General features: G+C 33.9%; 3 protein-coding genes across 3 annotated transcripts; 1 reads left to right on the top strand and 2 right to left on the bottom strand.

Annotated features, from left to right (window-relative positions):
- Window positions 1–3,923: 3,923 nt before the first annotated feature.
- On the top strand, window positions 3,924–8,038 carry LOC125589091 (endoglucanase 8-like). Its single transcript, XM_048761322.1, has 7 exons — window positions 3,924–4,219; window positions 4,297–4,704; window positions 5,442–5,534; window positions 5,636–5,797; window positions 6,991–7,102; window positions 7,253–7,416; window positions 7,546–8,038. Exons 1-7 carry the CDS (start codon window positions 3,992–3,994, stop codon window positions 7,876–7,878), a joined length of 1,500 nt encoding a protein of 499 aa, XP_048617279.1. The 5' UTR covers window positions 3,924–3,991; the 3' UTR covers window positions 7,879–8,038.
- Window positions 8,039–13,949: 5,911 nt separating this feature from the next.
- Window positions 13,950–17,437, bottom strand: LOC106380897. Its single transcript, XM_048759948.1, has 7 exons — window positions 16,106–17,437; window positions 15,946–16,029; window positions 15,187–15,856; window positions 14,751–15,106; window positions 14,356–14,588; window positions 14,075–14,160; window positions 13,950–13,961 (listed from the first exon to the last, which is right to left on the bottom strand). The coding sequence occupies exons 5-7, from the start codon at window positions 14,447–14,449 to the stop codon at window positions 13,950–13,952; spliced, it is 192 nt and encodes a 63-aa protein (XP_048615905.1). The 5' UTR covers window positions 14,450–14,588; window positions 14,751–15,106; window positions 15,187–15,856; window positions 15,946–16,029; window positions 16,106–17,437.
- Window positions 17,438–19,466: 2,029 nt separating this feature from the next.
- Window positions 19,467–22,161, bottom strand: LOC125589090 (protein TIFY 7-like). The gene is made up of 7 exons (XM_048761321.1): window positions 21,693–22,161; window positions 21,364–21,449; window positions 20,625–20,776; window positions 20,396–20,480; window positions 20,052–20,307; window positions 19,901–19,955; window positions 19,467–19,811 (listed from the first exon to the last, which is right to left on the bottom strand). Exons 1-7 carry the CDS (start codon window positions 21,778–21,780, stop codon window positions 19,733–19,735), a joined length of 801 nt encoding a protein of 266 aa, XP_048617278.1. The 5' UTR covers window positions 21,781–22,161; the 3' UTR covers window positions 19,467–19,732.
- Window positions 22,162–23,189: the final 1,028 nt, after the last annotated feature.

Genomic DNA, 23,189 nt, shown 5'->3' with positions numbered 1-23,189 from the left:
ATCATACTTTCCAGCTGTTTATACATTTTTTTTCTCTTGGACAGATAATAATTAAGTTGACAGGAGCCAATGGTGTTAGACTAATGAAGTAAGTATTTGATTCTGCAGACGACTATGTTAAACTAATGAAGTAAGTATTTCCAGAATCTAGTCCTCTCCGGTCTATGTACTCGAGGAGTGGTTTCAGAATCTGCGTTCTCAGTGGTCTAGAAGATTTTCTTGCCTCTTGAGGTCAGTATTTAAAATTTGAATCTATCAAGAAACTGCTTTCGACTCCAAAATTTACGTGCTTGTACTCGAGGAGTGCCTCGGCATGCAGCTGTTTACTTGTCTCTGGTCAGATTGAAAAAAATTGGACTAGGCAACATACATTTCTGTTATCATAGTTCAAATTTGGTTGTTAATTTTCCATGTTCACATTCTTATTTCAAGAGCATGCCGAGCAGATTTTTATTCAGGAGCATGCCAACCTCTGCTGCTCTTGATCTTGTTGCCAAAAACTTGAATTTGTTCTTTGAGGTACATATCACTCAGCAAATTTTGAAGTTCCTTGAATTATTTCCTTGTCCATGCAAGTACACTCTGCAAATGAACTCGAGGAGTGGTTTCACTAGCCTATCATCCCCGACCGACCGTTATTACATAAGACAACAACTTTCAGACGATTCTGTCTCCAATACTCTACTCTTTATTTCAATTTCAGTACTTGGGTTTTGATCTTTCTTGTTAATTACTGGAATCATCTGTTACCTTACAGAATTATACTTTTAAACATCTATCTCGGTATAAAATACATCTTATTGGGAGCTGAGTTCTAGCTGCTGATACGATATGATGGTTAAGAGTTGGTTGGTCTTTTTGTGAATTACGTTTTAGTACTTTTATATGTTAGACTATTATTTTTTGCATTAATGTTATGTTTAAATTGTATTAGAACATATCTAAGGATTATTATTCATTAATGCAATAAAATTAATGTTAAGGAAATAATCTTAAATTATTAACTAAATTAGAAAAGTTCAGTGTAAATTTCTTTTACTTACATGAACAAAAAGATAAACGATTTAGATGATACTCGAATCCTGAAGACACAAGCCAGCAATTGCTTAGCAACTCCATAACCTAAACGAGAACTAACTAGATTGATTCCTAACTAATTGTAGACATTTTGAGTCGCCACCAAATTCTAATACTGCATTTCAAAGAACTTGCATTATTAATAAGCAAAGAGGGTTGAGGCCTATGCCAATTTCAAAGAAAGCTTACAATTTATTGAAGCTACGATAACAGCTACGATAACTTAGTCATTTAAACACTTGTTCTTCGTATGTTATCAAACACTTGAAAAACAAAAAGAGTTCTCATAGCATACTGTTTTTGGATGTAAAATAACTGATGTTCTTTGGATATTACATTAACTTGTTGAATCAGTTTGTCCCAAACAAATATACTTCAAATGCTTACATAATAGTATTATTTGAGATTCGACCAAAAAAAAAAAAAAATTATTTGAGATACTTTGTTTAATTAACCCAAAGGTTACGTTATCCATAGGACGTTAGGAATACGCTGCCACATGAATCAGACTTCGATTGTGTTGATGCATGTAGAAATGGTATGGTTACATTAATCAACGCATTGATTGTCTACGGTAAATGATGCTAATCAATCGGCCTAAATTCGTGGCGGATTTATAGACATCACCCCGTAACATGATCTCCTTGTTACTTTTTCTTTTCTTTTATTTTATTTTATTTTTGGTCGTTCATTTTCTCTGCATAAACGAAATGATTTTGCTTCAAAACTACGAGTCGATAAACAGCGAAGATGATCACATGCGTCAAGCTCAATACAACAATCCTTTCGGGTATATTAGTCAACCCATTAATTGTTCGTGCCCATTATTCGCTTTATTTTAATTATTGGGGTTCTTGTTTGGGGTCAAGATAATTGCTGGAATTTTAATTAAAACATACAACTTTTTGATATATATACTAGATGTTGTAACGTAGAACAGTCTTATTGAGAACTAGGTTTAAACTTTTGAGGACGTTTAAATCTAAAATTACTATAATTTTATAAAGAGTTTTGGGAAAACTTTATCTCATAAAATCTGAACCAACTTCTAATTATCAGGAGAGGGCGATCATTTGAGTTTTCTTGTCGTCAGTTACTTATAGCCGGCGTCGGATAAGGGTTATGGCCTCGCGTGTTTGTTGTTTGTTTGCAAACATAATTTCATTTGAACAGCGTGCCATGTTTAAGGGTTCTATGCGGACATCTAAATTGGATAAAGATATATGTGCGGACATATGTCGCATTGCTATTACTTCCAACCAAATGTTTTTTCAGTCGTTGATAATTCATGTTAATAATTATAAATGTCCAGCTATCTCGTTAATTGCCAGGACAATTAATTTGGAGTTGTTAGCAATTGTATACTATATAATGATTAGCAGTTTCATGTGCCATGCACGAGGCTGTTTTATTTTGTTTCTATATAATTTTCATCAGAATTTTTCAAAGAAAATATACTTTCTAGGGAATTCTCTCATCGGTTAAAAGAAAAAAAAAAGATGTCACCAAATCCACAATTGATCTCTTAATCTTTGAGATCTGTGAGGCAAACCGATATAAGCAACATAATATATACTGCGAGCCAACATGTATAAACACACTATTATAAAAGTTACTATAGAATTACAATTGTGCTTATATGATTTGATAATGTTCTTCTTTTTGGTCAAGATTTGATAATGTTCTTGTTTTTCTTTATGCCCGTAGCAAACTCCTTTGTTAGCATTGGTGGGATCTTGTTTGCATCCTAAAGCACCAATGCTGCAATGTACTGTACAATAATCAACGAATTGCAAGGTATTCTTAAGAGTTGTAAAATAGCCAGAGAACAAAACTGAAAACGAAGAAGAATATATTAAAGTAATCTATACAAAAATGCTACTCCCTCTGTTCCTGAAATTAAGATTTTCTAGAGTATGCACGCTTATTAATAATTTAATAAATGTTTATAATTTAATTTATATTTTACTTTTTGTATACACTTTCCAATAACTTTCCACCAATAAAATTTAATCAATTCAAATATTCTCAATTAATATTCATCAAAAGTATAAAAAAGTACTTTAATAATATAGAAAATCTATCTTTGTGGAACAAGAAAAAAATCTAAAACATCTTACTTTCGGGAACGGAGGTATTATATAATAATCTCACCCTGGAATCTACTAAATGCTAGTTGTCTTGTCTAAATACACACCACATGACTAAAGTGGATTACAGAATGCAAATCGAGGAAGGTTGAATGCTAGCTAAAACTTATTACGTTACTATATGCATCGAGTTTAAAGACCTTCGTAATCACACAACCACATTTCTTCAACATTGCTATTAATAAATTCATGGATGGGAGAATCTTTCTTCCATTTGTAGGTCTAAAAAAGCCGAAATCAATGGGAAAATGAACTTAAAACAATAGTGATTTACTGATTATTATGTCTTGGTGAAAAAGAGAACAAAATTAATCACAAAACTCCAAAACATCCAATTGGGATTACAACACGTGTCGCTTGACAATAAGGCGGTGGGTCACATGCTAGAAAAAAAAAAGCAAACTTTTTTTTTGTCTTTTATCATCATTATTTCATTTCACAGATTTCCACTTTTTTGGATTCTCTCTCACCGTACCGAAGGCGTACACACCGTCTGCATTAACTAACGCTCAAACCCTAAACCCGGTCCGGTAAATTGCGGTTCTCAACTGGTTAAGGGAATTTTAGTCACGGAATCCCAAACCCCAATACCAAAATGAGCTCCAATCAGAAATTCCCACGTGGTGAATTTTCATTGGCTCTGTGTCTGGAATCCAAGACGAGCTTTTTTAGTATAAAGAGCCCCTCTCTGCCTGCCTTGGTCCTATCAACACAACACTCTCCCTCACAGTAACAGAACAAATCAGAGAGAGAGAGAGAGAGAGATGGCGCGAAAATCCCTAATTTCGCCGGAAATCTCGCCGGCGACTCTCTCACTGGTTTTACTCGTCGTGCTCCTCTCCTCATCAGCGATTCACGCCGGACACGACTACCGCGACGCTCTCCGCAAAAGCATCATGTTCTTCGAAGGCCAACGCTCCGGCAAGCTTCCTCCCGACCAACGCCTCAGATGGCGCCGCGACTCAGCATTGCGCGACGGTTCCTCCGCCGGCGTGAGTCTACACTATCTCCTCCTCTCTTTTCCGGCGACATTTCGCCACTCTGACTTCGCTTTTTACTAAATTTTCAGGTGGACTTATCGGGCGGTTACTACGACGCCGGAGACAACGTCAAGTTTGGTTTCCCGATGGCGTTCACGACGACAATGCTGTCGTGGAGCGTAATCGATTTCGGGAGAACCATGGGACCCGAGCTCAAAAACGCCGTGGGAGCCGTGAGGTGGGGGACTGACTACCTCCTCAAAGCGACGGCGATCCCCGGCGTCGTTTTCGTCCAGGTCGGAGACGCTTACTCCGACCATAACTGCTGGGAACGGCCCGAGGACATGGACACGCTTCGCAGTGTCTACAAAATCGACAGAGCTCACCCCGGATCCGACGTCGCCGGAGAAACCGCCGCCGCGTTGGCCGCGGCGTCGATAGTTTTCAGGAAACGCGATCCTGCTTACTCCAGATTGCTGCTTGACCGTGCCACAAAGGTACCTTACTTCCACCAAACTGCTTTCTTTTGGTTTATTACTTACGCGCGTGTCCGTTTCCTCTGTTTGTTAGTTAACATGATTTTTTATCGACTGTCTTTTATATTTTTTCACAAAATATTAATTTGTGATTATATATTTAATTAGTAAAACATTTTATTTCAGCCTTTATTTAATCAACCAAAAAGGAAAATAAAATAGGAAAGTTTATCATGCATAGAAAATATAATAAAGCAAAATTTAAAATTTAAAACAACACCTATTAATATGAAAACAGAGAGAGTAATAATATTCCGATTTTCTTTTGTTTAGTTTATGATAATATTCGGATTTTCTTATAAGTGAATATTAAATCAATTTTGTAAGTGTCCACATTTATTATAATTTATGTATTTCTTGTTTATAATAATAATAAATGGTTAAAATAGTCAAAAGTTTTCAATTAATCAATGAATTCTTTGCCTGTGAGATAAGAGATTCTCTCCATATGCTTCCTAATAATTTTCTTCGGTGCTTTTTTCGCTTGGCCCATTTTTGTGATTCATTTAAAAAAAAAAAAGATATTCACCAAAAAAAATATAATGTTGACTTTTAGAGTATTTTTCTTACGTATATGTACGGTTAAATGAATAATTTTCTGACGTTAGAGAAGATATATCGAAATCACGGATATGAAAACTATGTTTTATATCGAGAAAAAAAGAAAGAAAATTGACAACACACGTAACGTGGCGCAGGTATTCGCATTTGCTAATAGGTATCGCGGCGCGTACAGTAGCAGTCTATACCACGTGGTGTGTCCTTTTTACTGTGATTTCAACGGTTACCAGGTAAAAGAAAAGAAACAGTTAACCTTGTATTTTACTACTTTAGTATCCACCGTTGGATGATGAATACTGTTGATTTGACGTGGATGGCATTGGCTATAAAGGACGAGTTACTGTGGGGTGCGGCGTGGCTGCACAAAGCCTCGAGGAAACGAGTGTACAGAGAATTCATTGTGAAGAACGAGGTGGTTCTCAGGGCTGGAGATACCATTAATGAGTTTGGTTGGGATAACAAGCATGCTGGGATTAATGTCTTGATCTCCAAGGTAACCAACCACTTTTTAATTAACAGCTACACTATTCATTTATTTATTATTATGTTACCGTAAATTGTAGATCAAGAATCCAAGATTTGGTTATTAAAACTAGAGTGTTTTTTGTATGCTTGTGGTGGGAGTACTAAGAATTAAGTTAACATAGGTTGTGAGATGGATGGTGTGTGTCTGGTCATCATGTGGTGACACGACTTTTGATCATATAATTGGAAGTGGGTTCATATTACAATCATGGATCCTATGATACTAACTAGTTATTTTGGTATTCAAATATGTGTTTCATTAAGTAAAACCGGCTTAGATATGTGAACCAACATCGAGTTTTTTGTTTATGAGAGAGGTAGATAAATATAGAATATTAAACTATAGAAGTAGAAGATAAAATATGAGATGGATGATTGAACCTTGCACATGATGAAATATGGAATTTAACCAATTAGAAATGGTCATGTGATGTGGGAGCTAAATCTTAAGGTAAGACATACCTCATTGGACATTCTCCTCCTTTTTGTCCAGTATGTGCTCCTAGATTTGGAATCATATAAAAAATTTATATTATAACGTTACCAAATGGAAGCCAGAGCCTCACATGGCTCCCATGAGCCATGACTACTAGTGAATGGATAAAAAGTGGAGATATAATAATAGACACTTGACAATCCATTGTATGGTTAGGTGAAATGTATACAGTATATGACTTTGTGCCATTTCCCGTTGGAAGGAGTTTGCATGTGGTGCATCACATGAGTATACTCCTATTTGTGGTTTTGGATAAAGTTTTTTAAAAAACTAAGGTCTTCTTAATACATGCATATAGTTACACCAACATTATTATTAGTAGTATACAGGCTTCAGGCCTATAGGGTTCTAGTGGGGACACTAAAAGAGGAAAGGGTAAATAAGTCTATGGCAACTGCCACAAAGCATGTGGCACAAAGGCTGAGGAAAATGAAAATAAAGTGTCATGTCGTTATTCTGCTGCAAAAGCCTTCGTGGGGTTTTCGTTTTGTCATTTCTCAACGGTCTCTCATTATCTTTAGTTTCACATGGGCACACTCTGTTGTTGTATTTTTTTCATTATTCACTGCCCATTCCTTGACGCATGTCCATATCCTAAAACCTTCATATATGTAGATAATATGCATGAATTTAATAAAAGTGTTGTTGTTTTGTTTGGGTTACAGGAAGTGCTAATGGGAAAAGCAGAGTATTTTGAGTCTTTCAAGCAAAACGCAGATGAATTTATCTGTTCTGTATTGCCTGGAATTTCTCACCCTCAAGTCCAATACTCTCGAGGTAATATAAAACCTTATTTTGCCAATATCAAAGCATACCATACTTTTTTCCCCACTTCACGTGATTTACTTTTGTCTTTTCCTCCCAAAAGTAAAATGTATAGGATTAATCAGTAATATTAATCTATTTTTTTCTTTTTGTCTTACATAGGAGGACTGCTTGTGAAAACTGGAGGGAGTAACATGCAACATGTAACATCACTATCTTTCCTCCTATTGGCCTACTCTAATTATCTGAGCCATGCCAGAAAGGTTGTGCCTTGTGGCGAATTAACTGCCTCCCCATCTCTCCTCCGTCAAGTCGCCAAGCGTCAGGTAAGATATGGTCCCAAAACTTCTCACCATTTTGGACCAAAAACAAAACACATAGCCGTTGTTTTGCTTTGGGACCAAGCTTTAGATATAGCCGTTTTTGTGTTTGATTTTGCTGTGACACATGAACAGGTGGATTACATTCTGGGTGACAATCCGTTGGGAATGTCTTACATGGTTGGGTACGGTCAACGTTTTCCACGTAGGATTCACCACCGCGGCAGCTCCGTTCCTTCCGTCTCGGCCCATCCAGCCCGTATAGCCTGCAAAGAAGGCTCTCGCTATTTCCTCAGCCCAAATCCAAACCCAAACCTTCTCGTTGGTGCTGTAGTTGGTGGACCCAATGTCACTGATGCTTTTCCTGACTCGAGACCTTACTTCGTGCAGTCTGAGCCCACAACTTACATCAACGCACCACTCGTTGGGCTTCTCGGTTACTTCTCGACTCATTCTTCTTGGCGATGAAGATGGGCTCTTATTAGTTATGTTCTCTCCTTAGAGGTGTGCTGGAAACTTTAGGCCACCCTAAACCCTTTAATTATTATAATTATGTTATTGCCACTCTTTTTAACCAAATTGTATTGTAAGCCCGTAATTGGTGAAGAAGATAAAAGACTTGTGCCTATGTGAAATTCTACTTATCTTTGAGTGAAATACGATGGAACAAGATAATAACATGTTTAAGACCTGAAATGGTAGAATTTATTTTGCTTAGGGTATACTTGTAACAATATACAACTTTTTGAATTTTGTAATCTGGCAAGAAACAAATCAGCTTCTTTTTACGATTGGCTAGCTCCATAAGTTGACTGGTGATTTGAAGATCTTAAAAACCCTGAGATCTTTGGATCAGTCAGGACTTCGACTCTGCCTATGGCCCGGCATGGCACCGCATCATTGGAACCAGCTTTGGCTCATATGTTAGACATTCTCTTGGTGACTTCTTATACTTTCAGATGGACATGGCTTACGTTCTTGTTTTGAGAACGTCAGGAATGAGATACAAAGCTTTCTTCTTAATATAATTCTCCTCAAGATGGATCTCTAGCTTGGCTCAAACGTCAGGAATGAGATTCTGACCAGACATCGGTGATATAATAACCTAAAAAAATGGATTAATTTTGTACTGTTACGATGTGGAATGCAGGAAAAAAAAAAAAAAAAAAAAAAAAAAAAAATTAAGTTTGATGGTATTGTGAAACGCAAATGAGTCTTTGTGATAGTTTTTGACCGAGTAATGTCGCCAATAAAACCATTTACGAGAAGTTACTTTCACAAAAGCACTCTGGTGACCATAACATAAGTTGTCTTACAAAAAAAGATTCAACATAACCATCTGGTTCGAAAGTCTCGTGCAGCCAACTTAGAAAGAGTAATTGTTCATGTCGTAGAAAATTCTGCTTTATGCATATCTATGCTAACATGATTTCATTCTTGTTGAAAGTGTGAGCTCGGGTGTTTGATTAAAGATGATTTAGGAATAAAGTAGGTTGGAAATCTCGTTTGTATTAGAAATAATTCAAAGTGAAAAGAAGAGATTACAAATAAGGGGTGAAGTCGATATTCCAATCGAGCTCGCTCTTTGAAAATAACTAGATGGTTAAGTAAATTCTATATGGTTCGCTCAGAGAAAAGTCAGTCATTTGTATGGTTAACAAATGTCTTCCTTTATAGGCGAAAAGCTATTCGAATCTAATAAAAGACAGCTCGTCGTTCTTGATGATGAGGTTATATATTTGTTGTGTTAAAATGATGTTACATAGAAATATGCTATACGACGCGGGTTCAGCTTACCTTGTCTCAAGGCATTTAAAGTGAATCTTTGACCGATCGGCACGCCTAGTGACGGTATGGGTTGCGAGCTCGTCACGTCGCTTTCGGCCGATTCTTCAATGGGTTTCATGCAAGAGTGGGGTTTCTCTAGAACCGAGCCGGAGCGATGGGCGTGTGCAGCCCACCACCAAAAATTCTTTTAAAGCATTTATTAACAGAAAATGAAATTTTATTTGATTTGATTAGCGTAACATTACAACCAACAAAATAAAAAGTACTGTGTGTTATGTATCACAGTTTTAAATGTGTTTGGTATTTTTTCCAACCAATTATTCGATGCAATAAAAAAGAGCCTCACATCTTCACCGGCTCGAATCTGAACTGGGGACCATAGCCCCAGTTTGCTCCCAGAAGTTCTATTTCAATGCCGAACTCATCTAACTCGTATTCATTCATAACTACTTTGTCCTCATCATAACTGAGTTCAATCCAGTAACCCATGTTGGCTCTGCTGAGCTTGAACGTGCCTTCCTGGCTCTCCATCGTACCATTCAAGAGAATACTAGGCCATGTTGTTGGTTTCCAAATCCCGGTCTGACCAGGACATGAATCGTCCATCTTTTGGAACTTAAATCTGACTTCGGTGTGCTCCAATACATGATCTTGTCCTGATGATAAAGATGGCGGTGACTCCAAATAGATAAGAACGGGTTGGCGTGGTGCTTTCAACGGATCTATTGACACTACAGCGAACTGGGGACATGGAGTACTATCATCTTGTCCGTAATAGGAAACCCATTCATTGCTGAATATGATATAATATGGCTTTTCGGCTATAACCGGGTTTCCATTGACATCCTTCACTTCTTCGTACTCGCCGAGAACAGCAACAGGTGCTGCTATGACCGCGAGGATGGTGAAGATGATTGCAGCTTTCATGGTGTTTCTGTTTTTCTTTTTTGTTTTGTTTTTTAATTGTGCTTTGTGTGTTACAGAATTGTCTTGTGTGTTGGGTGATAACCCTCCGTCGATAGAGGGTTTTACATATTTAAAGGAGAAAAATATTCAAGTGACAAATGACATATCTAATTAAGAAATAAACATGTTTTCGACGAGTTTTAGTTTGTGATATTATAAAGTGGTCTTCTAGTCACGATAAAATCTTTCACTACTAACATATACTACCTCCGTTGATGTTCTGTGATGTTTTGGCTACATATACACTAACCAATTTATGTAGTCTTACGTAAATTAAAAAGATTAAATGAATACTAATTGATTAAATATATGTAAGATATACAGAAATATAAATACTTATGAGTTATGATCCATCTATATTATTAAAATTAAAGTACATTTGTGTACTGTTTGGAAACAATGAAAACATAATAAATAATAATTGTTTGGAAACATGGATATCAGATTAAATACTCATTTTTATCTACATTTTTAGCCGTTGCATTTACAATAAATTAAGTACTTCATTTTTGTATTTCTTTTTATTTACAGATTTTACCACTGTATTTTAATATCAATTTAAATTAATTAATTACAATGGTTGTTGTGTTTTTATGGTGAAAATAAAAACACAAACTGACATATAAATAGTATATATTATATAAAATAATTTTTAAATACAGTATTACCTTATTTAGTTTAGTCAAATATAAAAAAAATCGATCGTTCAACTTTCAAGAAAACAAAATATCATAAAATTAATAATAATTCATAGAAAACTAATGCAAAAACCTAAAATTTTTAACAAAAAACGGGTTAGTATATGAATAGTACAATTACATCAAACTGCAAAGTTATAAATTTTTAATATAATATTATGTACAAATAAAAAAATATTATTAAACATCTATATTATAAAATAATATACTCTATTCTACATGTAAATTACAATAACATAAAAAATATACATGGAATTGTTTTATAAAACCAGTTGTTTATGAGTTTACGTTGAACACAAATTAAATCAAACACCTGCACGGAGGCGCAGATCAAATTCTAATTATATATATTAAAAGATACGCATTACAACATTTGAGGTATGAGTGTTATCATGAGAATTATTCTTGAGAATTCTTAAAAAATAAGTACATTCATCTAAATATAAACTATAGTTTGCATTAAACTAACCATAAAATTTCTTATTAATCTAAAAAAAAAAATATTCTCCTTCATTTTCTTAAATAAAAACAACGTAATTACCTAATGTGATTAAAATATATATGAAAATTAGTGGTTTTCAATAATAAAGATTTGCTAACTATTTGTATGTCCTCTATCATATTTGTTTAAATATTTTTTATTAAAATAAATTATAAAATTACATTATCATATAATAAAAATTTAATTTTTTCGTTTATGTTGTATTTTGAATTTTTTTAAACGAGTATAAATTACTAAAATGTTAAAAGTCTCATATAAAGTTTTGTGATCAATAGTTTCAATTTTTTGCTATAATAGGATACACATTATTATATAGCCACATGAGTAAGAACTCTTATCTAATAGATGTTTATATTAATATATCCTAGATTTTGGATCTGTGCATCCGCACAAATGTTATTTTGCTTCAAGAAAATAAAGATGTAATATATATTATACTACTATAGATGTATAACAATTAATTAACATGTGTACACATAACATTTTAATTGTTTATATGTTGTTTCATTATTGTTTAAAAATTTCAATTCCTTTAGTTGTTTGTTTATATAAATGTATATGTACTTTTTAAAACCACCAAATCTAATCTATTAAAACAATATATAGGAGCATATTTTAAGAACATATTATATCAACTAGATCCTTTTTCCGCGCTACGCGCGGATAATATATTTAAATTTGTTACATTTATCATTTTTATTTGTATGTACATTTTTGTATATTAAATTATATATAACTAATTTTAAATTTGATTTTTTTTTAAATATTTTCAGTTTGAAATAAGTATTTCTATTACATGTAACACAATTAACTAATAAAATATGAACAATCAAGTCCGAGATTTTAGAGTTATGTGAAAAAAAAATTATGTATAGAACATAAATTATCTTTTTTTAAAAGATCGGAATCTCATCTCGAATATATTCACGAAAAGAAAAAGTACTCCAATAACCTACTTAAAATATAAAACCTCATTTTCAAAAAAAAAAACATACTTAATAATATTTTTTTATGCGTAATAGTTAAAAATTGACGACTGAATATTGATCTAGAATATTATTTTAATATATCTAATGGTAAAATATTAATTGTAATAAACAAATTTTGAATTTTGTAATATTACATGAATTAGAAGTCTTTAAAATCTAAAATCTATTTTATTAACATAATATATTTTTTATTCATTTATTATTTTGATGTTACAAAATATTGCTTTAGTTTTAGTTGTATATTAATTTTTTAATAATTTAGTTTCTTTTTAAGTAATTTAAAAATTATTAAGAATATAATATATTTAAAATTATATATTTAAATATATTCAAATATGATGTCTCATTTTAATGTGTGTTTGCGTTGAGTCGTAAACACCCAAGCGCGGGGTTATTGATAATTAAAGGTGTTGTAATACTTAAAAATGTAATAGATAGTGGATTAAGATGTTTTGTTTTTGTTTAGTCGTAGTGGTTTTAATGGATAAATTAAAGTTTCACATATTGTTTGGCGGTAACGGGTTTTACGGTAAACATAAGTTAAAGTTAAATGCAGAGTTTGAAATTGAATTGGAGTTATGGAATTAGGCCATGTTCGTTGTTCGTTGATGAGGGAAATTGAATAGTTGTTCTTTTCTTCGAGTTTTGAGTTGTCCAGCTGAGATTTCATCACCATTTCTATTGTAGAATTTGATCTGTCTACTGAGTAATTTATCAATTGAGAAAAGTGATAATTATATTGCAATGAATTGCTGACTTTGGTGGTTGGTATTGACGGAGATTATGAATTGTTGGCGAATCTCTCATGGTCTTCTTCTAAACCTGCAAAAATATGTTTTGTAGAGATCGGATTTATCGTATATAGATTAGGTTGGTTGATAGAGAGAGAGGAAGTGATAGTGAGATTAATGGTGGGAAGGAATCTTTGGAATCTATTAAGTCAAACAATATAACAACGTAAGATAAAGATTCTTATTATATCTAGGTCTTAAATTATTGAGATCTAAGCAAGAGATAGTAAACCACATGAAAAAATTTTAAGCACTCTAAATTTAAAGATAACATTTAAGCTAAAAATCTGTAATGTTTTTTTTAATTATGTTTTCAGTGGTTTATTTGTTACACTAAGGAGATAATTTGTGTTGTTTACTTACAATTTTATGAAATTACTAAGTCTAATATTGACGCAAGATTCCTATATGTCAACCTCTATAAAACAAAGTACGAAACTCAAAGTATATAGAAGACGTCATTTCTCTCTTTCTTTTATCTGTTGTCCATTATATATAATATGTAGCCTTCTTTAAAACCACATCTCGTTAATAGAAAACAAAACAAAAACTTATAATGGAGTTCTTGCGTGACTTAAAAAAGAAGAAGTAACAATGCTAAATTAATATGAAACTACTTTCTTGCATGACTCCCCAGCAGTACCATGCCTGCCTGGCAAGAACACTCAGTTCCACCTGACCTGGTTCTTGAATGTCCCGTCAACAAACTCCACCTTCACAGCGGACTTTGGTCTCTCTGTTGGTTGTGGTAGCTCCTTGCTTTATGTTTAAATGCATCATCATTTCGCTGCTCGTCTTTCTCCTCCTAGTTTTGGAACTATAGACACAAAATGAACAATCAAACTTTTTATTTTATAAACGATCGTATTATAACCGACAAATAAAAAGAAAGATTCTAAATAATTATCAACTAAAAAAACGTGAACTCACGTTTGCCTGAACATATCGGATCTGCTCATCGATTAAAGCTTCTTTTGATTGAAAAGGAATCATAATAGGTTGTCTCCACCACAAGACTGAATCAAAAAGAAAAAAAAAAAGAAAATTTAATAAGGAATATGAGATTGAATAAAAGAGAAAATAATCGAATCTTGCCAAAGAATCATCAAATTGTACCTTCTGATGCTCATATAGTTACTCATCTGCCAAGTCAACTCTACGATTTTCATCCTCGTTTTATGGCTTTGGTGAATCCTTGTCCGAGTCAGATCAGAGTGAGCTTGTGGTTGGAGTGAAGAACGTTGAGTGTAAGTTCTCAGAAAAAGAGCTAAACAAATCTGTGTCTTGTAGTTCAGTGGATCCCATTTGATGATTCTTTGGACAGATACAGACAGAACAGAGAAAGAAACAGAGGAAAGCATGTTGGCGAGACTTAAACTGAAAGTAGTTCACTGATGTAGTTGTTTATGTTTGTTCCCTACAAATGGAACTACTTCTTCTAAACCTGAAAAAGTATGTTTTGTAAAGGAGACCGTTTTATCGTATTTAATTTGGTTGATAGAGAAGAGAGGCAGTGATGGTGTATGCAGTCGTATTTAAGGTCCAACAGAAGAACACTGGCGATGGTGTATGCTATGACTTTTAATAAAAAAGGCAGTTAACATACCAGTGATTGTGGGAGGCCATTGAAGGCTTTTCTGTAAACGATGTTGGCAATGTCGTTAGTCACGTGACCCTGGTAATGTTAAAATCCCCAGGATATATGTACTGGAAACTGGCGGCTTCTTAGAATGAATAGATGTTTGGTTTAGGTCGGTGATAGTTTGTTTCTTGGTATCAGCACACACACTTCTGCTTCGATAACTCTTTCTCAAGCCTTCTTCTTGGTTTAGGTTGCGCGGCAGCATGATTGAGACACCAACTTTCATGCATAATCGGGTTGTTGCAGCAGAGTTGTTTATGTCAGAGCCTTGAACAGAGTTGTTTATGTTAAGAGTCTTGAACGGATTTGGCCAACTATATCTGAAAGTGGATGAATCAATAGGTAACATAAGTCAATGGTGGTTGAATTCTAATATGCAAAAGGAAATTTAAAACAATACCGGGGAGTTCAAAGAAAGTTTGCAAGAGCTTGAAGATGGTTGAACTTCAGAAGCATGAATTTCTGGAGGTTGGTCACAGTAATAGTCGTGGGGACCTCATCAATAGTACCTACATGATAAAATGAGAGAAGGGAAGCTGTAACAAAACATAAGCTATGTGCCTACCTGTTTCGAGTAACCAAGGACTTGACAGGTGTGTCTATTTTGTTTTTTTTGTTCATCTTTGAATTGCATTAACGTAATTTGAAGTACGATTATTACAGACCATAAAAACACAAACAACCTTTCCACACTACTGGACAACCTTTTGAATCACCAAAAGAAAGAAATCAACACTGAGGCACAATAATTAAAAAGAGGGAAAGTGTTTCTTATCAGAACCAAAAAACCAGCTCCACACAGACGACAATCGAACGCAAGTTCCCAAAGAACCTGAATAAGCACGGGCTGAGACCATACGAACAGAACAGAGACTTGAGGAAACCACAAACCAATATAGGCCGAAACCACAAACCAATATAGGCCGAAACCACAATATCACAGGAAACAAACCCGGTGTGTCTATTGTATCTTTTGTCTTTTGCGTTATTCTCAAAAAAGGCAAGCTTCAGTACATCAACTTTTTTTTTTTTTCAGCACATCAACTTCCTCCAAGCTTATGTCGGAAACCCTGGATAAAAAAAAATAGATAGACTCAGAAAGATTGAAAATTTAGTTTTAGAGAACGCCAAAAGACCAAATAACAAAAAGTAATCTCACAATTTAAGCGATGCCAGCTCCTTGGCAAGAGCCATAGTTCGGTCTTGTAGATGAGCGCACTGAGAAGTTAAGTTGAGCACATTCCTGTAACAAAAAACAATAACAATAAGAAGTTTCTACACGGGTTTCAAAACCATTATGTTGAGTTTGGCTCTAATACCTTTGAATTTAACTTAAGCAAGTGTTTGTTCGTTGATATTTCATTCCGAGACTCCCACCTCCCTCTCTCTGATGTCGACTCTGTCGACAGCCATTTTCTTCGGCGGGAAGCCTGAATTGGTTAGCCATCTCTGAAGAGAAGTGGCGTTTTCGACTGAATCTATATTGCAGCCCCATGATATGTCAGGGGCATCCTCCATGGATCGTTTTGTGGTCTCGCCGGCCGAAACAGAGCGGTGGATTCAGGGACGACATCGGGAACCGGAAGAGGTGGTAAAGAGAGGAATGGATGTTGGGTACGGAGACAGTGATGTCAACCTTTACGTTTGCAATCATTAGGTTTGCAGATTAAGATAAGTGTAGACGGCGAGGTTGAATGAGGAAGAAGAAAGATAATGATGAAGCCCTAATTCATTCAAGCATAAAACGCAGATTTTGACTTAATTATGGAACCAAATGTGGAAAACCCAAATCAGATCAAACACAAAACCTTTACGACCAAAATAAACTGGACAGAACGTGGAGCCCACATATTTTAGGGCTTCTATTGGATCAGGCTTGTGGGCAAATACCTCACATTACGGATAAAAAAAAAACCAAAGCCCAAACGGAGTGTGACGTGGACAAATAAACTCACCCTATTGGCTGATTTTAATTGAGGACGTGGACAGTCTCCCTACTCCTCATATATCCCTTTTAGTATACGATAGATTGTTATAATGGTGAAACTCTAATTTTATGTTTCATACAGTTTAACTAATATAAATCCATTTTGGTATATATGTATATATATATATATCAATGTGTAATGCACTGAAGCTACATCTAATATATTAATAGATAATATTAGTTAGAGAATTTATAATTTGATAAACGAATCCATATCTAATCTATTAATATATTATATAATAGGCCTACTAATATAAGTTTGGAAATTAAGTTGCTAAAATAGTATAATAAAGTTATCTTTCATTGTCTAAAATAAATGTGAAGAAACCCATGTATACATGAACACGACTTAATGGAGACCGCAAAGATAATTTTTTAACCACTTGACTAAAATTATTTCTTCGCTTATATAAAAATATAAGAGAAGATTGCTCGTATAAAAAAAATTCTCGAATCCGAACCATTGGATCATATCAGATACAAATCAAATGTATATTTTGAAAAAAATTAACCAAAAACTAAAAAGAAATCATTTCAAAAAACCTTTAATTAGCACATACTTGATCATAAAATACGACTGCGACAGATGATAAGATATTCGAAAATGAAATCAAAACTCTTTTTGTAACTAACACAAACAATATCTGGCGTATGACTTGTGAAAATATTCAGAAAAAATTCTAAGTTTATAAAAATAACTTATATAAAAACTCAAAATATCTCTTCAGAACCCCCACAAGGTTTCAATTCACTATATTATTACAAATTTATATATTTTCATAAATGGTTTTTATGATTGTAAAGTGGAGGGCGAAATCAACAAGAGTTAAACAGACAAGCTAGAGTAGATTTTTAGTAAAGGAGACTGAATTAGGTATAAAATACTAACGTGTTAGTGATCATAAATCTCTGAATCCATGAAACAGTCTAAAACACACAAAAATACTAATAACAGCCTAGACAATAAACGTGTGAACAATAAAAGTGGTAGTTCAAATTGCGCAACTTGGTGGGGGCATGAAAGGATGAGAAGATTTTAAAAGAATGCGACAGAGAGAGGTGTAAAATGATAAGACGAGAGTCGTCCTTATCCACTTAATATGATATTATGAACAAGAACGTTTTTCTTGTGACCAATGTACATGTTAAGCTCTTTTTTTCCTTCTGCTTACCTACTTTTCTTCTTGCCCAGTTTTACTTTCCTACGAGATTTCTTCTGCCCCAATAAATAAAAATATCAAAAAGATCTTTGCTTTGCAAAGAGAATCAATACATCATAATCAACCTCGGAGCTACTCTGTATATGAAGAAAAAAACATATCTTCTGACCTAAAAATACGCAAATAACTGTCATATTAAGATCTACATTTAAATTTATGAGCTTTTTTTGAACTTTCATTTAAATTTATGATTTCAAAAGCGCATTCATTTAGAAGAAACCCTGATACACCAATAAAACCATATACGCTATTTAAAACTACATATTTCTTGTTGCTATATTTTTTATTTTTGTTTGCCTTGTTCAATAATGGCCTCTTTACGCTATATTAAAGATCTAAAATTATCTAGAATAAATTTTGTCAAAAAGTATTATTTTAGGTTTTTTTCTTTTTGCAGAATTAGCAAATAACAAGAGTGGATGATTTGTCCAAGCTTCTCTTTAAGATGCTCATAATTTTTGTTTTCTTTGTAATGAGTTTTCTGTTGCTAACCATCAAGCTCAAGACAAGAATAGCGAAATTAGTAGCAAGAAAAACTTGAGACATAAACACTAGTTTTTTATGAGAGACATAGGGTTACTTCCATACGGTTCAAGACGGACTGTTCGGACCTAGTGGACATGACTATAAATCCGGAGGATTGGCCAATCTTCGTGACGGAGATCGAATTGCTTCAGCAACTACATATTCACTTCGAGGATGTGAGTCTGACTCATATTCCTCGGAGTATGAATGGTCGAGCGGAGGCACTGGCAAAGAAAGTTAGAATCAGAGGCTATATTTTTTCCCATATAGATCAGACCCGGACAGACGGAGATGCTCCCAGGAGAATCAGCTCGTCTGCCCGCCACTTGATCTAGTTCATTGGGCAGCTAACAAAAAAAAAACACTAGTTTTTTTATTGTATTAGCATTTTGGTGATGATCGTGATGCAATTGTGCTACCGAAAATAATAATAAAACTAGGTGTTTCGCTCACGCTTGCGGGCATAGCTATTTTATAAATATTTATTAATACATCCATTGCCAAATAACTATCTATAATGATAAAAAAAATTTTAATTCTTACTTATTCTAATTTTTTGATTTTTTTGTATACTATATTTAACACTAATAGATAGATCTTAGAAATCATTCAGTATTATCTTTTCAATTATATAAATTACGGATTTATATTGATTAATATAAGCTTTTTTATCAAAATATATTTTAGGATGACAATCCAATATATATAGAAATTATCTTTTATATTAAAATAATTACCTTTTATTTTAAAATATATTTCTAGATTTTGTATAATTTTTGTTATAATTAATGTTAATCACTTATCTAATCAAGAAAAATTAAAATTCGTTTTCTATTTTGTAGGTAATTTAGATATTTTATTTATTAAGAGGATAAACGATATTAACCACTCTCACGTTAAAAGTTAAAGCTCGAAAGCGAAAAATCACTTCGTAAATAATAGTATAGATAATATTAATAATAGTGATTTTTATTCGGTCTTGTATTCTTGACAGACATGACAAACATACATCTGTTAGTATTTGAGGTAGTAAAATAATCCTACAACAACCATTACAACAATGATCAAATAGTACACATACGCCTAACGCCTTCTTCTGCTCGTAACATTATCAATGGTAGCTATAACAGTAATAATCTACTGATTATTTTTCAAATTACCATCGTGAAAAAAATCTCAGAGAGGTTTATAAAACCACCAAGAAGAAGAAGGTTTTAGGTATGAGAAGCAGCACTTGATTCTCCCGTCGACAAATCAAGAAGCATCTTCTTGTATGGCATTGCACTCATGATCCTGCACCCAACATCAATTTTTTTTAGATCCAACGTCTAGTCACTAGAACCAAGAACTCAAGATTCTATAAACGAGAAGAAGAATCAAACCTCTCTTTGCGCTTCTCCAAGAACCGAGCCAGCGAGGCTTTACGAGCTTGAGGAACTGAAAAAACAAGCATTTTCATTAGTTTCAAACGTTGAATATATATCAAGATTTGGTTTTCATAATACAGATATATATATATATATATATATATACCTGAAGGAATCATATTGCTAGGACCTGCATTGAATGATTCAATCATGGTCATTGCATTTATCGCACCAACGTGTTTGTCTTTACACCTAGAGAAACTATCAGCGCTAGTGGCAGAGCTTGAAGATGCAGCAGCAGTAGCTTTATGGATTTGTTTTCCATAGAATACTCTCTCAGTTTCTAGAAGAGGTTTCTTCAAACTGCTCTCTCCAGTTTCTCCTTGCAAACCGTTCCCAGCACATAACATAATGGCTCGAGCCTAATCACACAGCTCATTATCAGAACATGTTGTGTAAAGTTTAAATTGTATTAAAAAAAATTAAAAATTGTATTAATATGGATTATACCTTATCAGGTGATATGTCATTAAAGACGGTAACAGTTCCGGCATAGAAGATTGTGAGCTGAGGAGATGATCCTGAGGAAGCCACTCTGTTCCACAAGTCAAATAACCAACGTTAAGTGTCGTTATAAATTAAGAAAAAAATGCTAAATATTCGATTATGTCCCTTAAAATATGAGTAAAGGTTTTTATATATATTTACACGATACTTAATTCCATATAATACGACGTACCGTGGATCCTTGGACGAGTTAAAAGCAGGACGAAAAGCAGAATAATTTGTCAAGGGAACTGATCCGCCAAGTAAAAGCTGATTCGCGTTCTGAAACGCACCACCGCCAAATTGGCTTCTGCGGTGGATACTGGCCGCAGAAACTGGGCAGCACTGGTATTAGACAGGAAACGATGAGACGTCAACATCTTTTATAGGAGCATCCAAATGGGTAAAATTAATATAAATTTAATTTAATAAAGAAAATTAATGAATCAGGCTTTTTTTCTTTCTTGACAACGATTTAATGAACCAGTTATTAAATATAGACATGTGTTATGATAGTTTCACATAAAAATTAAATTCCTATTTTTAGTTATTTTAGTGGTTGTAATTCCATTATCTGTCCATGAAAATGCTCTAATGTGTTTTGATAAAAAAAAAGTGCCTAACATATAAGCATTATCCTAAGTTCAAACGCCAGTCGCCACACTTATCCAACACAAGTTATACGATTTTCTTATATTTATCGGTTAATGATTGGCCATACATTTTTGTTTAGATAAATAAACTCAAGAAACTTCGAGAAATAAAAATAATATTCCGGCAGTTTTTTCGACTATTTTGGGGCAGCTTTCCGCTGACAATTGACTCGGAAAGTAGCTCTAACAATTAGCTCAACTATAATAATCATTGGTTTTTTCTTCCAAAAACTAGTAACTGAAAGAAGTTGAAATTGAAAATTTTAAGCTTGAACCAACCTGAAGATCTGCAGCAGCAGGCATGAAACTTGAATTAGGTAAGAGCTTTGCCTTTCCCCATTGTTTAGCTATCTTCTTGCTCAGTCCTGAAAAATCCATTTTTATCACATCAAACTACTCATCATTGAAGATCCAATTCTCACTTCTAATACGCATGGTTTGACGAAATATAATTATTAAAAGAAGCCTTGGAATCTAAATCAATTATACAACAAAAACTTTTTGACGATATTTATAAACAGCTCTATAACGCTATATGTGTATTGAATGGATCTCCTAACTTTTACTAGGAGTATTTTATTTTGGAGAGTAGATACAAGAACACAAACCTCGTTCTCCGACACGATCATCGTCAACGTCGGGCTTAACGTTATTCAGATACAGCTTGTCGCTCAAACCCAGAAAATCTCGTTCCATCTCAAACCAAATCCAAGAATACTAACACAAGTTTTTTCTCTGTTTCTGCACAAGCATATTATCAAAAACAAGACAGAACGCAAAGTAAATGGGAAACCAAAGGGGAAGGCTTAGTTTTGGTAATGTTGCAGACACACTTTTGGAAAGGACTACTTATTAAAATCGCTATTCTTTCTTGCTTTATAAACAGCTCCTCGCCTGATTAAACCATGTGGGGCTATTTTAGCGGTTGGTTCTACCGCCTAGACCGGTTAATTCCCACGTGTTTTTTTTATGTTTTTCTATTGATTTATTTTTTTTTGCTTTTTCGAGATTATTCATATTTATCGACCTATTTTTTTAGAGGTTAGTTTCACCCCGATCCAAACAGAATATAAGAATCCCACGGCTGGGCACACGAATACTCGTTACTTGCTTTATATCACCTATTTGATCCGTATTCGCTTCGTTTTTTCAAGTACTCGTCGTTGCCAAATCAAGTATCAAGTTGTTGAGTTTTTCTACTTGCAAGTACAAGGCAAGTAACAAGTATCACAAAAAAAATTAGGACTCGTCTTGATATTAGTCATTACTTGTTTTACGACTAAAAATTGATAACTAAACCATAAAAACCAAAGCCCTAAACAAATATTTATTTGCGGCTCGTCTGCTCTTCACTTGATAGATGAGTAGGAAAAAATAACAAATATTTCTTTGTTGTAAGAAATAAACAATATTTTTTTATCAAATTCCATCTTCTTCTTTTTTATGTTAGGTGTAAATATTTTATTTATAATAATTCTTATGTTTTTACCAGGCCGAGTAAATAAAACAAACTTTCATAACTTTCTCTCGTAAAATATTATCTATCAAATAATTTTTAGAAACTTGGAAATATATTCAAATAATTAATAAATATTTGTAAGTAGCAGGTAATCGAACAAGTCAAGTAACTTGCAAGTAACATATTTTTGGATAAGTACTCGAAATAACAAGTACTTGTTTCTGACAAGTCAAGTACAAGTCGGAAAATTCATTACTCGTTCAAGGCAAGCCAAATATCAAGTATACGTAAAAAAGAAAATACACGCCTTCCTTGCGCCCACCCCTAAACAATCCTGCTCAATAGGTCGAAAGAAAACAATAGGTCCACAGATAAAGGAAGTATATCTCGAGTTCAGAGAAAATTATTGCCGATCTGATTTTGTTAACCCAAAACGTAAAGAAAACTAAAACATTAGTCCTCAAAACTAGCACTAGGACGGATCGGATATTCGGGGTATTTTGAGATACCTGGATCCGGATCCGGATTTGCCGGATCCGTAAAATTGCTATCCGGATCCGGATATCCGGAGTTAGGATATCCGGTAGGGATGTTAAAATGGGTTTGAAACCCACATGCCTAAATGGGTTTTGAAAAAAAAAACAAT

Source organism: Brassica napus, chromosome C6 (genome assembly GCF_020379485.1).
Source record: "Brassica napus cultivar Da-Ae chromosome C6, Da-Ae, whole genome shotgun sequence".
Taxonomy (NCBI): Eukaryota; Viridiplantae; Streptophyta; class Magnoliopsida; order Brassicales; family Brassicaceae; genus Brassica; species Brassica napus.
Note: the sequence above shows the minus strand (reverse complement) of the source record. Positions and strands in the feature narration are given on the sequence as shown.